We start from the raw sequence: 18,858 nt of genomic DNA, 5'->3' as shown, positions 1-18,858 counted from the left end.
CCACAACCACTAGAGCATGTACCTTTGGGACTTTTACCCAAGATAATTAACCTTATATGATATTTCAAAGGTTAATCATTAAGTTAAAATTTACTCCACAAAATTGCAGTGCTGGCTAAAGTGAAACTTGAGATTTAGCTGATAATGCTGAGTCCAAGGCACTGAATTCACAAACCATACATCTGGAAATTGCATTTTATTCTGTTCTGCCATCTGTTTTATTCTAAGAACAAACATATTACTAAAATATCCACAAATACTTTCTTTGCATAGAATTACTGGAATATTTTCAATTCAAATTCCTTGTGAACAAACTAAAAAACATTTTTGTCTTTTCTCTTATAAATGCTGTTTCTTTCTGTAATAGAATTTCAGCCTGATGTCAATTAACCAGAAGGTACTTAATTCTATTCCTATTTTTTTAATCATGTGTTTCATGTAGTTTTTGACTTACATCTTAATGCAATCAGTAGGTGGTTAAGGAAAAAAGTGTATGTGCTAGAATGCCTTAAAATTTAATTTTCATTTTAAAAAATCTATTCCAGATTTCATAATATTTAGAAGTATAGCACTTTCCCACTTTGAATAACTTAAGACCTAAGACAATTTTTAAATTAAAAAATATTCTATCACCTAGAAGGAATAGCATAATGAGAAAAATTACAGATATCATTATAGAAAATAATTTCAGTCAAATATAAAGTTAATATATACCCCTGTAAAAAATTTGAGATTACAAAACAGTTTCAGGAGAAAAGTAAAAAAAACGAAAACACCCAACAACAACAACAACAAAACCACCTGTAATTCCTCTTGCAGAGATAACCACTCTGAACATGGATGGACATTGACACACTCCTGTGAGCGTGGACTCAGGCTCCGTACACTGCTGTGGAACCTCCTTTATCACTTGACAATTGGTATTTTCATGGGTGCAGAGTATTTATTCCATGGCTTGTGGGTATATCATATTAACTGTCACTACTGATTGACACTTAAGTTGTTCCCAACTTTTCACTGTGGCGACAATATTGTATAAATGGTTTTGAACAGATATTTTTAAAATATGCAAGTACATGGTAGTTTTGTTAGTTGAAAATATCTTTTGCCCTTACTCTTTTTATCGAGATGTATTTGAATATATTATTTTTATTATTGAAGATTTCAAGCTTTACAAAGTATAAACAATAGTGTAAAGATTCTCTAAGTAGCCATCACCCAGCCTTAACAATTACTGATATTTTACCACTCTATTTCACCTGTTTCTCACAGATCCACTTTTTTACTATACTATTTTAAAGCAAATTCAGTAAATAAACACTTTAGTATGGCTCTCTACCAGACAAGGGATAACATATTTTTAAAGAAAAAAAAGAATATGCGTATGTATATACATTACATTTTTGGCCTATCTATGGTATCTTTACTAACTCACTAAATTTTACTTTAGTCTAATATGCAAACTGACAGAAACACCTCAATAAACATAAAACCTATTTCTCAGAGCAGCTAGAGCCTTCAGTCATACAACCAAAATATTGCTGTGAAGATTTCTTTGTTCAGCCATACGTATGTGCTCTGTGCCAGGCAGTGGACCAAGCACTGTGTTACTGAAAAAACAGCTCCCGTCAGCCGTGTAGTCTGGTCTCCAGCCAACCCATCCTGGGTTCCTAGCAAAGACATAGGAGTGTATGTGCAGTGAAGCAAAGGCCAACAGTGACGTTTTGGTCTGTATTACAAATAAATTATTGAGCTTATAAAAAGGGAGAAAGAGAAATAGAGCTTCTTACCTAATTAGTATTATTCTGGCTTTCAAACATTTTAGATGTTTAATTTGCAAAATGTGATATAATTGTTGTGATAAGATATTTAAAAGAAATACAAAATCCTCATTAATATGCTACTGAAATAATTCTTCATTAAATTTTTAAAAACCCAGGAGAGAGCTGAGTGTAAGTTGAACTTTGATTTTTTTAAATGTGATTCACTGTTTTTGCTACTTCACTAAATCATTGCAATTAAAGGCAAAAGTGAGTACAAACTCTGCTTCAAAACTGTAAATATAATTCTTGCTCTTGAAGTTGCACCTGGTTGATTAATTTACTGTATGTCTTTTACTGTAAGCATTTCTTTTTCCCAGAGTAATTCTATTTTAAAATATTATTTTGTCATTTTCGTAAGGAAACACAGCTGGTTTAAAGCCCATTTTGAGTGGCCCTTTGCTCATTCTAAAACTAGTATGATGGATAACTAGTAGACTGCGGTTAAAAAATGGTATGTCATTGTGTTTGTGAGGCTGTGGTGACATTTGTTAATGAAAATACTGTGAATAAGGATATATATTTGGTCACTCAGTCATCACAGCGTGTACTTGCTTGCAACCAGTCTTTCCCTCTGCTCCATGTATTCCTAGCTGCCTTCCTGCTACTGTCCAGTCATCATGCCTTAGGTAATAAAAGACTTACTTTATTATAAGACTAAGCAAAATAATTAAAAAGATAAATCCACTGCTCAGTGTGTAGTATCTTCCAACTCTATATAAATAATCTTGCTAGCTCCTCCTCCACTCCATTAGTGTCTAAAACTAATTTATAGGATGTTGTTTCATTTAGATAAATGTTAATCTACACGGTAAAGCCTGCTTATGTTAGGATCAGTCTATTTTCTGGTGTAAAGTAGGTTTATTTTTCATTTTACGATATTTATTTTAATGAAAACTTAACACACAAAATATATGTAATACATGTATATTTGATATATATGTATATATGATATGTGTGTACATATAATATGTACGCACATATTATATATATGTATATATATGATTTATTATAGAGATACATGAACAGATTGATTGATTATTTACTATTTCATGTTCAGAGAAGAGGTTCCAGGCCAAATTGCTGTGCTCAGACTCACTGAAGAAATTAATGAAGATTTTAATGAAGATTTTGGTTCATTTTAAAGATTATAATTTTGAAAGCCAGGATAATTCCAAATCTAATTAGGGAAAACTAAGTTGCACTTCCTTGTTTAAATTTTTGTTGATTTATATGCATTGTGGACACCACTGCCCCAGCCCTCAAATCATTCTTCATATTCCAATTGTATGTTAGTTTTAGAACCATTGCAGTTTTAAACCATAAATAATTTTATGTTTGCCTATATGCAGAACCTTAAAAGATTAGCCATTTCATTTAAAAACATATGGCAATATGCCAGAATTAATGCTAAGAATCATCTTCATAGAAATGTAAAAATGCTTTTCGTGTACTATTTATATTTTCAATTTCACACTATTTTTTGCTTACTGTATTTGAATTTTTTCTATTTACATTTTATATATTACTAAAATTATATTATATATTATTTTCTTTGTATTTGTTGCTTACCATATCAAATAGGTAAAATATATGGGTTTGTCAATGATTGACTAACCCGTTCACTAACCAGTTTTTGCTCTCTTTTTCAAATTGCACATCATCTGCTGTTATGCTGGAATTGACATTATATTGTATTTACTCATACTTAGGAACGGTCAGTATTTATAACTGTTTAAAGATGTCATGGTCATTATTTATTGATGCTTAAAGTGTCCATGTTGTTGTATCCTACATAGTGTCTTATTTTAAATAAGAAAATAAAGGTATTGAGATAGGTGTGTTTTCATGTTTCGGAGTGACTACATATAGGAATAGAAAGGCTTGGATAAATTCCAAACTATTTTACATTTATGGTTCCATTTCTTCACATGCTCCTGGATCCATGTAAACTAGTTAGGTCGTCACCACTTCCCAGAACTTGTATTCTCAAAAGTTTCTTAATCATTCATTCAACAGATATTTATTATCTACTATGTGCTGTGCACTATATATATCAGTGAACACTAACCTTGGGATGTTATCAGTGAACACTGAGAGAGACAGACGATAAACATGACAAATAGGTAATATAATGTATTAGAAAGTGACAAGTATATGAAAAAGAAAAATAGAGAAAAGTAAGGGAGATGGTTAAGGTAGGCTTCCTTGAGCAAAGATGTGAAGGAGGTGAGCTCTCCAGGCATAAGGAACAGACTGTTTCTGTTCAAGAGACATCAGGGAGCCCAGAGTGGCTAGAGTAAAATGAGCCAGAGTGGGGAGACCAGAAGATCAGATCTGGTGATATTGGGTCTGTCAGCCATGGCAAAGACAGTTACTTTTACACTGAGTGAGATGGGCTTGGGATCAGAGGGGTGACATGGTCTGACTTGGGTTTCAACAGGCTCATTCTTACTGCTGCATTGAGAACAGACTGAGGCTAGAGGAGAGCACGAGAGAAGAATGGGGGGACCAGCCCAGATGCTGTGCAGTCATCCAGGCAAAGGTGGAAGTGGTGTACCACCATGGCAGCTGCGGAAGAGATGAGGAGTGGTTGATTCTGCGCATGACGTGAAGGATACCGTACGCTGGATTAGGGATTGAGAGAAAGAGGTGCTGAGGGTGACTCGAAGGTGTTTGGTTTGATCACATCTCACTTGAGATGAAAAGGAGCAGGACTGGGGATTGACCATCGCATTCACAATGTGGAGGCCGTTGATGACGAGCAACTCTATGGAGTGATGGAGGCAAAAGCCTGACTGAAGGGAGAAGGGAGAATTGGAAATCATGAGTGTAAACAGCTCTTTCGAGAAGTGTCATCAGTGGACTTCTCTGATTCCTTGTTAATTACCCTTAACAATATTATCCTTTGATTATCCCCTTCTTGAAACCGTATTTTCCCATAGACTCCATAATCGTATATCTCTGGGCATAAATTTTCCGTTTCTCTTACTGACTGGCATTGAGTACCCAAGGACTTTGAAGGATGAACAGTAGTTATGCCAGACACATTTGGGACACAGGATGAATGTGAGGAAGGGCATTTCAAAGAGAAATCAAATGAGAAAAGGCATGAAGAGGTATACATGTTTAGGAACAGTGAATACTGGTTCTTGTGTGGTTAGCATGTGCTTTGTATGGGGACCAGAATGACTGCAAACCAGGCCACAGTGGTAAAAGAAGAGTTTTAGGCTGCGTAGTGAAATCATCTAGAGGCTGTTCCAGAAACCTAGTGCAGGCAGCAGAGAATAGAAAATAAGACAGTACTGACAGACCTAGAAGTGGTCATCAGGGAGACTGGCTGGGGAGGTAGGGCCACAGGTGAAGCTGGATTTTCAGTCTTGAACAATTGTAAAAAGAATGTCACCTTTTAAAAATACAGAAACTGGAGGCGTGGTGGGGAAATTAGAAGGTGGCTGATTCAGTCCATTGTGAACTGAGTTAGTGGCATTAGCAGAAGATAAAGACAGACCCTAGAGACAGACAATAGACCAACTATATTGAAGCTCAGGGAAATGGAGTTTGGGGTATCATCCACATAGAACTATTGAAGACGCCTGTGAGTGTAGAGAGTGAAGAGAAGAACACGAATGACAATTTTGAGTACACAATATTGGTGTGTAAGGAATAGGAAAAGGGAGAAGATACAGAGAAGAGCAGTCAGGATAAGGTCAGAAAGAGAGGTTGAGGAGTCCCAGAGCCAAAGGAAAGGAGAGTGTGGAGATGGCAGGGTCAACATCAGTGCACTGGCCAGCAGGAGACCTGAGAAGACAGCAGGCTTTGGTCTACAGTTCAAAGGGGAGATGGTCAGGTGCACAGGAAGCAAGTGTTGGGTCCCTGCAGGAAGTCTGGCTGTGAAGGGAGGACCCATGCACCATGGTTTGAAGAGATGGCAAGATCAAAGAGACATTTGGAAACTGAAACAAAAGGATAAAACACTTCAACCAGGAACAAATACCTGGTGAAAATGTATCAAATGGATAAGATTTTTCCATCTTAAGTTTTTCTTCTATGATTTTTTTAAAATTCTGGAACCTACTGCCAATATTAACAGAAAAATTCATGAACAGTTGATCATCTGAGTTTATTAGCTTTGTGTTTAAGAGGAATGTTCGTGATTGATTTTCTTAATATTGCATGTATCTTTCATTCTGTTTGCTGCCAGAGAAAATTTTCCTAGTTCCCACAAAAAAAGCATCAATATTTTATTGTATTCTACAAAGATCATCCTGAGTGCTATATATTCATTATATTATTGAATTTCTGAATTTAAATATTCAGAGAATGTTTTGTTATTGACATTTAGCCACGAAAGAAATTACATATAGTATGTGCTTAATATTTTAAAATTTTGTTACACTGGCTTTTTTCCAGAGCGTCTGTGGGAATTATTTCTAGTTGGTAGCCTGTATTCCTATATAAAAGTAGTAGAAATCTGCAGTTATAATTAAGGGGAAACTTGGCAAAACGTAATTGGTTCTGTAGTTTAGTATGTATCTATTTATCTCACCACTAAAATAATTTAGGAATAAAATACTTAAATCTCTAAAAAAAAACCAAAAAACTATGAGTTAAGCTTAAAATCCTGGGTCTACACTTAGAGGTAACATTCATTAACATGTTAGCTAAAATGAGTAATACAATGGAATTTTATAAACATACTGCTTAAACCATTAAAAGTTTTATTTAAAAAAATGTTTTCCCAAATCCATTCCTAGTTTTGCTCCATACCAGTGTTGCCATACTGAGATAAATAAACATGGGACTTGTATGAAGCAGAGAGCCTCCCCTATTCTCTTCTCCTTTCAGCTCTGGACTTGGTGAACTTGAAAGGGTCTGAGTCAGAATTTGAAAACTAGCTTCCTTGAGTTCCTGTTTTCGATAATGACAGGCTAGGTTATTTAAACTAAACCTGTCACGGAAAACAACCAATAATGCTGGATACATTTTTTAAAGTTCATAGAAACGTTCAAGAACCATAATGACAGAAGGAATTACCAGTATAAATGCTAAGAGAAAACCAGAAAGGCAAACAGAATTCAAAATCACTTTTGCTCTTAAGATATTTGATAACCCAGACTGGAAATGGAGCTGTGTTTTGATGATGTTGAAGAGTGAGGGGAACAGAAATGTAAACTCTTGAGCGCCTGCCAAAGGCGGAAAGCCTACTGGAGATGCCCACCTCACTCTGCAGTAGACATGTTTTGCTGGGACCCTGAAGACTGTGCCCAAGGTGAAGGTACCATCAGCTACCACCCCCAAGAGACTGTAGGGGTGCACCTCCTTAGTGTGAGAAGAATAGGGGAAAAGCATGGGCCCCAGTGGATCTCTGCCCAAATTCACCAAGGTGATCCAAGAAAACTCAAACCAAGAATTTAAAATAACAACTATAAAAGTGCCAGAAATATAAAAAACTTTAGGGAAAAAACAATGCTTTTGAATGATATTAAAGAATATCAAAGTAAATGGAGGACTGTGCCATGTTCATAGACTGGAAACTGGATAATGGAAGGATTCAGTTGTGATTTTGAGCCACACTTCATCATGTTTGTTTTTAGAACTTGATAAGCTTATTCTACAATTGATACGGGCACGCAGAAGTCACAAATAAAGACTCTTAACAGAAAACAAGAGAGATAACTTGCTCTCCAGATAGCAAGATTTATACAAAGCTATGATAATTATAACAATATGGTATTGGTGTCCAGATTGACAAACCACTGAAACAGAAGAGCCCAGTAGACTGTATATAAATAAGATTTCATACTATTACTGCTCATGATGGCTCAAAGGCAATCTAAATGGCCATTATGAATCTTCCTAATGTAAGTGAGATGTGAATGAGCTTCCATTCATGTGAAGTCCAAAAACAGGAAAAATTCAACCATATTGTTTAAGGATTTTTTGCTATAATTAATATTTTATTCTTCCGTTCAGTGTTGTTTAAAGGCTGCAAGAAATTAGACAAATCTTTTGCTAATATAAGTGTTAATTCTTCGCAGACAACCATATAATCCTTTAAATCACATAAACAAGATTAAGGTTTCTGCAACCTACATATGCCTCTTTTGGGAAAAAAGAAAAAGCAATGTATTGACAATTTAATTGGACCTTTAAAAAAATGGTTTTCTTACCAAACTTTATAGTAAATGAACTTATCATCAGAGCAGTGAACTCAAGTCAGATCAAGCAAAGGAACCGTGTAAAAATTATGAAGGAAGTCAAGGGAATTATTTAAAAATTCAGCATAGTGGTGCATTATAAGGGAGAGAAAGTAGTATGGTTGAGGCAGGTAGATGGTAGGCCGGTCCTTCTGGAATACTCGTAATATCTGTTGTATTTCTTATCCTGGGTGGAAGTTCTACAGCCATTGATTTTATTATTACTCAAACCGTACCTATATGTTTATGTACTTTTCAATGTGTGTGTTATATTACATAGGAATTATATTTGTATGTTATATTTGTTTTTTGAAGAGAAAAAATGGAAAAAAAAATGACCTTTGCATAATGTAGAATACTGAAGGGGCTTTCCTTTGGGACCATACAATAGTAAATTGGGGCTGTAGGTCATAAGGATTGTGTTCTGACCATTCTCTAAAGGATGGTGGGTGCCCAGGACTCTCAGAATGAGCTGCTTTACAGAAATGTAAGGATGGGAGGTTGCAAGATGGAAGCAGAGTGGGAAGACACTAGGCTCAAAAAAATCCCAACAGAAGTGTGTGGGTTGAGTGGTAAGGGCAGAGGGCAACAGAAATGCAGCACTATAGCATGGACCTAAGTGGTCGAATCAGGTCAGATGCTTTGAGGAGTTTTAACTAGAAATGGTTAGTGTGAAAAGAGTGAATTGAGCGTAGGTCTATAGTCATCATATTGCACGGTTTCTACTTTGTGGACCTCAGTTTTAAGATCAATTCATGTGAGTTCTGAAAAAAAAAAGTATAATCTCTGCTTCCAACTTAGTTTTATTCAACCCTTATCCACGTAATGAGGATGCTGAGGAATTGTCCTGAAGAAAAAGTGGGGAGGGAAGTCCTGTGGCAGCCACGTGCGACCAGTATGAGTCTAAGGTATTATTTATTTTTATCTTATAATTTGCTTCAGGGTTCAATATAAATAACAACAGTGCATTAGAAAGCCATTCCTTTATTAACTTGAAAAGCAAATATAAGTAATCATACTGTGGAATAGGAAGTGTTATTAAAAACAGCCAAGCCTAGCTCATCATGTAAAATTTAAAGACAGGAGGGAAATGCCCCCACCTTTGCCCCTACATATCCCCAAAAAGAAGACCCAGAGAAACAGGAAATACATAGTTACCAAGAAGCTAAATTGTTTGGGAATGGGGTTTGGGGGCACAGAATTCACAGTTACTGTCAGTATTGCAAGTTGGAGGGGGAGAGTCAGTGGGATACAGACTTCATTCAAAATTTCAGGAGCATTATTAGGAACTTGCAGGATGCCTCCCTGCGACGCTCCCCTTTTGCTATTTATGGCGATGTGGTCACTTTCCACAGCCAAGCCACTCTCACATCCCAGACATTACAGAGAAATATTCACAGTTGTTTAAGTGACTGAGTTTCGGGGTTAATGTGTTACACAGCAATAGATGACCAGTACAATGCACAGTGTAGAAACGAGGACAAAGACCGGGGCCCACAAGCAGCACTGCCAGGCAAGCTCTGAGAACATGAGTGTGAAAAACGGGGCCGTGCTGTCGGGCTCACTGGCGTGCTCTCCATTTGTGTAGGTGGACAGCCGTTCAAAGTGGAGCTCGGAGGCCTCGCCACCGGAGTCCGATGCCCTGTGACGTCAGGACATCTGTGTTTCCCAGTCTACTGCACGGTGGGAAATACTGATCTACCTGTGCTGGGAGGTGACAGAGCATCAGGTCTTGCCCCTGGTTAGTGCTCATGAGTGTTTCCCACAGATGCTAGTTCCTCTGGAAAGCCTGCTGACCCCCTACACCAGGGTTGGTACCCCTCCCATGCACCCCACGTTTCCCTCTCAGGGGTCTTGTCAGTGTCCTAATGGCCCTTCTCCTTCTCTCCTTGCCATCTGTGAGGGCCACGTGGCAATTCTTTTTTTTTTTTTTTTAAAGATTTTATTTATTTATTCGACAGACAGCCAGCGAGAGAGGGAACACAAGCAGGGGGAGTGGGAGAGGAAGAAGCAGGCTCATAGCAGAAGAGCCTGATGTGGGGCTCGATCCCATAACGCCAGGATCATGCCCTGAGCCAAAGGCAGACGCTTAACCGCTGTGCCACCCAGGCGCCCCCCACGTGGCAATTCTTGCCTCTGCCTTGGAAACACGTTTGGGGGCAGGGGGAAGCAGGCGATGCAGAGGGACCGGATCAACTGGCCAGTGACAAACGGAACACTGAATCCAACATCTTGTTCTGCCAAAACGCTTTGCTTCATGATTTTTAAGAATTTTTAAATGTGTGATATTTCAGAGAAGGATTTGAAGACATATTCATGTGATCATTTTCATGGGTATTGGTGACCTCCAAACACATACAACCCTTCAAAACCTTTCTTCAGATAAGCAGTTCTTCATCTTTTCTCTGCTTCACTGCCCCCCTATAAACTCACTCCCTTTAGACACTTCTCACTGAATCTCTAGATGGAGGGAGGGTTTGGTGGTTGGTGCCTGGAGCTTAGACGTTGGAAAAAGCCCATCAAGAACAGAGGAGTATAGGAGGGGAATCGTTCCCCTTTCTCCTCTGTTTCCCTTGAGACTCACTCTTAGATTAGGCAGGTGCCCAAGAGTCCTCCCAGCTAACAGCATTGAGACCTATTTGAGAAGCCAGTGTAGGTTTCTCTCAGCAGAAAGGCCTGTCCCCTCAGAGATAAATACTAAGGCTTCCAGAGTCCATCTGGCATGAAACATATTTCTGTGCTAACCTCACCCAGGCCACGTGATGGCCTTGTAGCTAATGAGGATGCCACAGGGCTGGTGCAGCCATCAATGCCAGTGCTGCCCACACAGCGTTCCAGCTCAGATGGTGCCCGTGAACGTCAGCGAGCTTGCTTGGGCACCCGGTGTAAATGGCAGTTAATGATTATGACCCAGACTTTCATGGCATATCTGTAAAACAAAGAACTTCTATGTTATAAAATTGAGCAAGCTCTGTGTTTCCCACAGCAATAAATTCAGCTTGCCTTTTTCCTCCTAAGAACTAGTTTTGGGACTTTGTAAACTAAAGTAAGCCACGCTATAAATGGGGCTGCTAAGATGAAACAAAGGAAAGTATTTTTAGTCCTATTTGTCTTTAACCACATTTACCACATTTCATTACTTTGCTGCCTACTATTGCTCTGTGGTCCCTAAGGAAATAACTAGATGAAATTGAGAATAAAAACAACATAAAGTAGGATATTTGATATGCCAGGTTGCCTATACACAGTTAGGTCACACAATGATTAAATTTAGCTCTCGTGACCGTGATTTCCAGTGCGGTTCAATCTTGGGGGCTGTGGGAAACAGAACGCTTCTTCCACAGTGTCAGAAAAGAGTTCTGTTGAAACACGGTTTTACGTGTCCCTGCCATTTAGGAATGTAGACACACATCAGGCAGGTTCTCCTTTGAGACATTACTGAACATTGTGTTTCTGCCATCAACTTGGCAGAGGTTTGATTTGGCCCAAGAGCACATTTGCCCAGCGTTCCTCTCCACACACGCATGCTACCTGTTGCATCTCCATCCTGTTGTGTTCTAGGAACAGGTATAGAGCTCCGTCTGGGTGTGGGGAGCCATGACATTTCCGACGGGCAGCCCCATTTACACTTAGTCTCCCCAAACCTTCCAACTTTGAATGTATTGTCCCATTGTTTGAAAAGAGGCCCCGAAGTATAAACCAGCTATGTAAGTCAAAAAGAAGAATTTTCGGACATTTAAAGTTAATTATATAACAAGGCTGTGTAATTTTTTTCTGGGGAGACAGAGAGTGGGATTTCCAAATCAGACTGGTTCACTTTTGTCTGGACTGGTTTTAATTAACTGGCAATTCTTCTGGAAAGCACAGAGATAGACCAGATGTCCTCTCAAGGTCCCTTCAAACCAGCCTACTCTGTGCTGAATGACAGAAAGTAAGAACAGAAAGAGCTCTTGGCTGAGGAGTCCAGTTCCTTCAACTCAACAGTGAGGGGACAAGATACACAGAGTAAGCATAGTTCACATTATTATCATTATTATTATTCTAAGGAAAAATAATTCTGTTGCTTTACAGTCCCATCTTTTTAAAAAAACTTTTTATTGTAAAAAATACCATGAATTCAAAAGCACTTACAAAGTATACATGTGCAACTTAAAGATTAAAAATGAAACCAATATCTTATCCTACTGTCCAAGTTAAGGGACAGCCTTACCGAACTTCAGAAGCTCCCCACTGAAGTGAAGTCACCATCCCCCTGAATACTTTGTTAATCATTCTCTTGCTTTTCTTCATAGTTTTACCACATATGTGGCTACATCCCCACACAATATATTTGAAGGTTGTGTAGATTAGCTCAACACCACATGCATTCTTCTGTGACTTCTTTCTCTTCATTCATCGTCATGACTTGAGGTCCAACCATGCTGATGCCGTCGTTGTTGTTCATTCCTTGTCCTTCTGCTGTACTATCCCATTGTATGAATATACCACAGTTTATCCATTGCACTGTTGATGAACTTTGGATTATTTCTAGTTGGCATTTTTCTTTGTTTTCCACTTGTTTCGTGTGTGACTTGCTTATGTGCAAGTTTCTCAGACTCTGGAATTGATACATGAAAGGAGAGCCAACTTTAAATTGTAAAGTGACATTTGAGATGAGTCCTGGGTGGTAGGAAGGAGGCAGTCATGTAAAGATTGGGAGCAGAATGTTCTGAGGAGGAGGAACAACAAACACAAAGCCTCTAGGGTGAGAAATGGTGGAGTGCGTGAGGAAGAGTAAGATGGCCCAGGTGGCTAGGGCGTTAGAGCCCATAGAGCGGTAGGAGGTGAGATGGAGCAGGCAGCAGAGGCCAGATGGTAGGTGCAGTGGGAGGCTGGTAAAGAGGCCACTCTGGGGGATACATGGAGAATGGGTCACACTTGGACAAGACATAAAGCCTAGAGAGCAGTTAAGGGGCTGCCGGGTCATCCAGGCAAGACACAGTGAAGGCTTTAGATAAGAAGAGAACCAGTGGAGATGGAAAGACAGACTGAACTCAAAAATATTATGGACATAGACAAATGAACTTCATGGTTGGATGTGAAGGTGAGAAAAAGAGAAAAATCAGCTTGAGTCCTACGTTTTTGCCTTGAAAAACCAGTGACTCATCCTGGGAGTTCTTGAGTTGCAGAAGGTGAGGGGAAGGATGGAGGCATTTTGAAGAGGTGGAGAAAATAAATGTGTTTGTTTTAGCAGTGTTAGGCTTGAGATGCCTAATGGACATCCAGGGAAAGTATCGTGTAGGCAATTAATCTGTGAATCTGGAGGAAGGTCTGGCCTGGAGAGACACATTTGCAGTCATTAGCATATCACTGATAGTTGAAGTCCTGGGAGAAAATAAGATTACCCAGACAAGGTGTAGAAGGGAAGAGGTCCAAGATCTGACCCTAAGGAACCCCCAACAGTTTTGGACAAGCCAAAGGAGAAGAGCCAGCAAAGAATGTGTAAGTCAGAGAACCAAAAAGGATGGTATCATGGGAGCCAGGAGCTGGGACTGTCTCTGGAAGAAAGGCATGCTCTACTGAATGGTGCCAACAGCTCAGGGACAGTGAGGACAGAGAAATTCATGGAGAAGCAGAGATGGAAAAAGCTGCTTTCCCTGAGGGGTGGGGCCATACCCAACCAGAGCAGATGCAAGTGAATATGAGGTAAGGCAGTAGAGCTGAACCCAGGATTGGATAAAAGGAAAGCGGTCAGCAACTGGAGCAGAGAGGGACTGGCTGCTGGAGAAGGCATGGGGTGACAGGGGCTTTGCTCTGTGCAAGATGGAAGATAGAGAATGTTTTCACACTGATGGCAAGATTTTCAAGCAGGGAACACTGAGGTAGCAGGAGTGTCCTTGAGAAAGGAAGAGCGGATCCAAACACAAGAGGAGAAGCTGACCTGTGATTTGAGCAGGGATGCTCATGAAGATTAATATTCAGTGTGCTCACCACCAAGTAATTTAAAACAGTAAAAACTTAAAAACCCACATATTCAACAATAGGAGAATAGTGTCTTGTAAGTTATAGCATATCTGCAAAATGGCAGGTTATACAGATTGCTTCTTGGAGTCATGTGTATAGACACAAATGATATACAAAACCATACGTTTGAATTTTGAAAAGGAAAATATACATCTGTATCACATGTATGAAAACTTCTGAAAGGAAATGCATCAGAACATTACCAGTCATTACTTTGTGTCCTGTTTTGGGTGATCTTTCTCAAATGTCCCAAGTGTTTGTAATGAGCATGAACTCTTTGTATTATCAGGAAGAAGACAATTCATGTTATTTTGAAAAATAGATGGAGCAAGACACAGCATTTTCTCTTTTGGCCAGACAGCTATTTCCTTTTGATACATGCAAAAATATTGAAGAAGTGATACTGTTTAAATTTAGATTAATTCCACATTGGTTTTCCTTTTTTATTCTTATCTGTTGCATCTCCTCATGGTATTAGGCATTTTTCACTCTGACACGTGCCAAATTGTTGCTTATGCTCTTTCTAGAGCGCTGGGCAATCGCCCAGTCACTTCCTGCCAGGAAACATGACAGGAATACTGCCAGAGAAGTCACCCGGCACCTTCGTGATGGGAAGATGACGAAACAGGAGGGCCCTGGAGCCTTTTAGGGAATCCCAATAACTCATTTAACTGAGAAATTGCAGCTTCAGGCAGTTGAAGCCACAAGCAGAGCAGCTTTCTCAATGGTGAATATTTAAGTAACTGCTACAGTCAGAGAAAGTATATGCATCCAGGAAGCACACAGCTTCCCAAGTAGAATTCAGGGCTGTTGTCTACTGGAAGAGCCGGTGGATGCCAGGAAACAACTGATGTTGACCACAAGCTGTGATCCAAAAATCCTGACCTCGTTGACCTGTAATCACAAACGTAGTGGTCATATTTCCACTAAAATAGGCTTTCATTCATTTTCAAATATTTATTTAGCACCTACAAGGCACAGATGTTATGCTAGGAGCCAGATATGCAATTTCAAATATAAAAGGCCTGGTTGCTATCCCCCCATCCAGTGGGGAAGAGACACACACAGTGCAGCATGTTTTGAGGATGCGTTAAATGCTACCACAAAGGAAACACTCTGAGCTATCACAGAAGCCATAGCAGGAGCATGGCTTCCAGAAAGAAGGGAAGTTTAAGCTGGGATATTTCTATGGGTGGGAATTAATGGTGTAAACTGGAGGTGAGGGGGGTGTGGGTGGAATAACGTGTGTGAGAAGACCCAGAGGAAGACATGTGAACTCCAAGGAGCCAGAGGAGATCAGCAGGGCATGAATGCAAGGCAGAAAGAGCAGTGAAAGCAGCTGGACAGCAGGGACTCAAGACTTAGGTTGGAGGAAGGCAAGACTGGAGACGGGGGATCACTTAGGGGACTGCAGTCGCGTGATGTGGAGAAATAAACTGGTTAAGAAATATCCAGGAAGTAGAGCCGCCAGGACTTGGTAGTTAACTGATACAATAGAAGCTTGGATCATGGGTGGCAGATCTTTCTCTTTTCTAATATAAGCATTCAGTGCAATGCATGTCCCTCTGAACACTGCTTTAGCTGCATCCCACAGTTGTGACGTGTTGTGTTTTCATTTTCATTCAGCTTAAAATACTTACAAATTGTATTCAGAAGCTTGTTGTTTAATTTCTAAATATTTGTGGCTTTTGCAGATGTCTGTCATTGTTTTCTAGTCTAATGCTACTGTGGTCATTCATTTTAATTTATTTACTAGACTTGTTTTATAGTCCAGGATATAGTCTGTGTACTGTGCCACCACAAGCCCAGTTGATTCCCTTCCCTTTTTTATCTGACCTCACCTTGCCTTACCTGACTTCTTTGTCTTTTTCTTTTTCAACGACCTCTCTCCAGTACATAGGAGTGAAGAGGTCAGGCCTGCATACATTTCCTGCAGTCTGCAAATTTTTTCTCGACACTGCCTGTGAAGAATTATGCACCAATTCCACAAAAATAAGCAATAAAATATTGGCACATTGTAGTCTAAATCCATATTTGGAAAAGAAAATTACTCTAAAGAGTGACAGTCTGCAGAAATGAGACACTGACCACAATAATTACAACCTTTACTTTATTATGTAGACTTTAGCCTCCCTGGAGCCAGAGCCACACGGTTGCAAACATCTCCTTCCCAGAAGAGGGTCTCTCCCCATTGGGGTGGCTTCCCAGAAGAAAAAGATATTCGGCTTCAAAGACCAGTTCAATCTCCTGTCTCTTAAGATATTGCAGGGACTTTAGAATTTTAATTACCATTCTCTCTTCAATAAGGATATATACATATAACTTGATATCTGGTCTCCCCCAGTGGCATTGCCTTTTTTGCCATTGTTAAGCAAGGAAGAGAATCATGTGTTGGGCTGGGAACATGAGCTAGGAGTTGTGGATTCTGCTTTACCTGCCATGAGTAGCTAGAACATAAACACAGCCTCTGAATGCACATGGGTACCTATTGATGTCTAATGCCAGCTCCTAGCCCCTGTACCTTCTGCTCTTCTCTAACCACAGTGGAGCCTGAAAAGTGCTTGTTCAGCTTAGTTCTTACAACACTGTAATTCTGCTAAGTTTTGAGACACTGGTCTTTGCAGAGAACTCGTTGCAGAGATGAGATCCTCTTTGATCACATCAAAGTTGTCCTCAGGGAACACGGTACAGGTTCCTGTCTTGTGACCTAACAAAGGGGCAACTAATAAAACTAAGTGAAGAAATTCTGGAGTTGGCAGTTGAAATTCCTCTAAGTCCTTAAAGTCACGAATTTTAGGGAATTTATAGTATTTAAAGGTAAGAAAACAAGGAGTTGTTTGGGGTTTTTTCCCTGTCATTCAGAATGTTGTCCTTGGAAAGAGGAAGTGGGATAGAACAGGGACTATAAAGTGGGTTAAGAAATCATGCAGTAGCCTGCAGCAACTTTAATAGAGACCAGCTTGAGGGCACTTTTTATTTTCTGTTGAAGGTTATTTCTTCTTGGGGGACTTAAAAACCATGAAGTCTACCCACACTCCTTAACTAGAAATATCTAGCCACATGTGTCCCAGATCTGAGAAGATCACATGTGCTTCTGTGGACATCTTGAGAAGCTCTGTTCGAACACTCACATTTTATTTTATTTCTCCATCAGGCTCCGGTTTTGAATTCCACAAGTCCTGACTCAACCACAGCTCTAATGAGAGAAGATGTCATATATTCTTGAGTGTCCCTAAGGAGTATTGGGAGCTTCCATGTCCCATGAGGCTGCCATGCCAGGACAACAGCTCAGCTTCTCTGCAAGTGACTGACTGTCCCTGTCCTTAGGCCCCCGGCCCTGCTCCTGTCACATCAGGATCCAGCAGTTGGCAGCTGCCCACGGTCATCAGGGCCCCAACCATCATCACAGGGGACTTCTACAGTACGGTCATGCTCTGAATGTCACTGTTCACACATCACAGTGCAGACTTCTTCACTGTAGTCTGCGTTTGTACACCAGAAGCTTCTACTGGCCTGTTGAGCAGCCCGCATCTCTGTTCCCCAGGTGGATCCGGCAGTTTGCATTGGCGCAAGGTAAGATGTGGAAGCCTGCACAGTTTCTTCTAAGATGATTATGTAGAGGAAGTCCAGAAAAAAATGTGTTTTTAAGAAAGCAGCGATGGAAATTTCTGGAGAGGTATGCCATAGAGGCTGTTCCCTCAGCCCCTGCAGCAGAGGTGTCCACCCCAAATGCTGGCAGTGTTGAGACTGAGGGACCCTGAGCCAGTGCGAGACTATGGTGGCTTCCCGACCATTGGCTGCCGGTGCAGACAGCACAGCAAGAGTTAGGGGTTCTGTAACCCAGTCACAAGAAAGCAGGGTCTCTTCTGCAGAGTGTGTTTACGTGGGGAAAACAGCTTTGACTCAGCACACCTAGTAGAACCTCGTGAGTGGGTGCAGACAGCAGCACTCGGGGAGGGGAGGGGATGGGCGTTCTCCCTGGGCTGGTTGAGGGAGACCTGAGAGACAGGTCAAGGAAGGATGCTGGAAGCTGACAGGTCTCTTTGGGCACAGACAGTCCCAGGCTGACCCAAGTGGGGCTGGTGAGGAGACGCTGTGAGAGAGAAGGTGTGAAGGAGGGTTGGGGTCCAATTAGAGGGCCCTAAAGGGGCTCCAGACTTCACTCGAGGCCGGATGCTGATTTGCGGGTACTTGGTAACTTTGTGAAGTAAACGGCAAGGGAAGAAGGAAGACATGCACCTCAAATCCTCCTCCCCCACAGTCGTGAGGCCTCTCGGGACATCAGTTCACAGTCCGCAGCTTTCCCTCTGGCCACTGAGTAGTAGACTTGATCCCTCTGCCCGTAAGAGACAGCAGTGCAGGAAAATAAAGATGTTTTCAATAGTGGGAGCCACCTTGTCCCCAGTATCCCATACTCATTCATTCAACAAGTCACTGATCAAGGACCTTCTGTGTACAAGGTGCTCCGAACACTGGTTCCTTAGGGAATCAAATCTCAGGTAAGAATGAAGCTGAGGTGCAGTCCGGGACCTCAAACCAAGGCCCTCAATGAACCCACGACTCGAGTGAGCTCCCAAAGCCACCAGAAGAACAGACCAAGTCTGGTGTCGCCTGCCCGTGGCCGGAGAACACAGACGAGCCCGCTGTCAGAGGCCAGGGGCCAGTGAGGACAGGCTTCGAAGCCACGTCCATGCTGGTGGTGTCTGGGGACGGGAAGGTGGTCGCTGTGCTGGTGTGACTATCTTCCTTTGTGTTTTCCAACCCCAGAAACAGCACCGAATGGAACTCCTGGTGTTTGTTCAGACGTGGGCTCCAAGTAATTCCAAAGCCTGAAT

At 40.8% G+C, this 18,858-nt stretch overlaps 1 protein-coding gene across 1 annotated transcript in view; it reads left to right on the top strand.

The window, feature by feature from the left end:
- CUNH18orf63 (chromosome unknown C18orf63 homolog) overlaps positions 1 to 18,858 on the top strand; it is an 82,957-nt gene that overhangs the window by 28,372 nt on the left and 35,727 nt on the right. The window contains exons 12-13 of the mRNA XM_008685927.1: positions 17,351 to 17,449; positions 17,568 to 17,596. Coding sequence (XP_008684149.1) covers positions 17,351 to 17,449; positions 17,568 to 17,596 — 128 coding nt within the window. The remainder of the gene's footprint in view (positions 1 to 17,350; positions 17,450 to 17,567; positions 17,597 to 18,858) is intronic.

This window comes from Ursus maritimus, unplaced genomic scaffold (genome assembly GCF_017311325.1).
Source record: "Ursus maritimus isolate PB19 unplaced genomic scaffold, ASM1731132v1 scaffold_18, whole genome shotgun sequence".
Taxonomy (NCBI): Eukaryota; Metazoa; Chordata; class Mammalia; order Carnivora; family Ursidae; genus Ursus; species Ursus maritimus.
The sequence above is the reverse complement of the archived record's forward strand: the minus strand, read 5'-3'. Positions and strand labels throughout refer to the sequence as shown.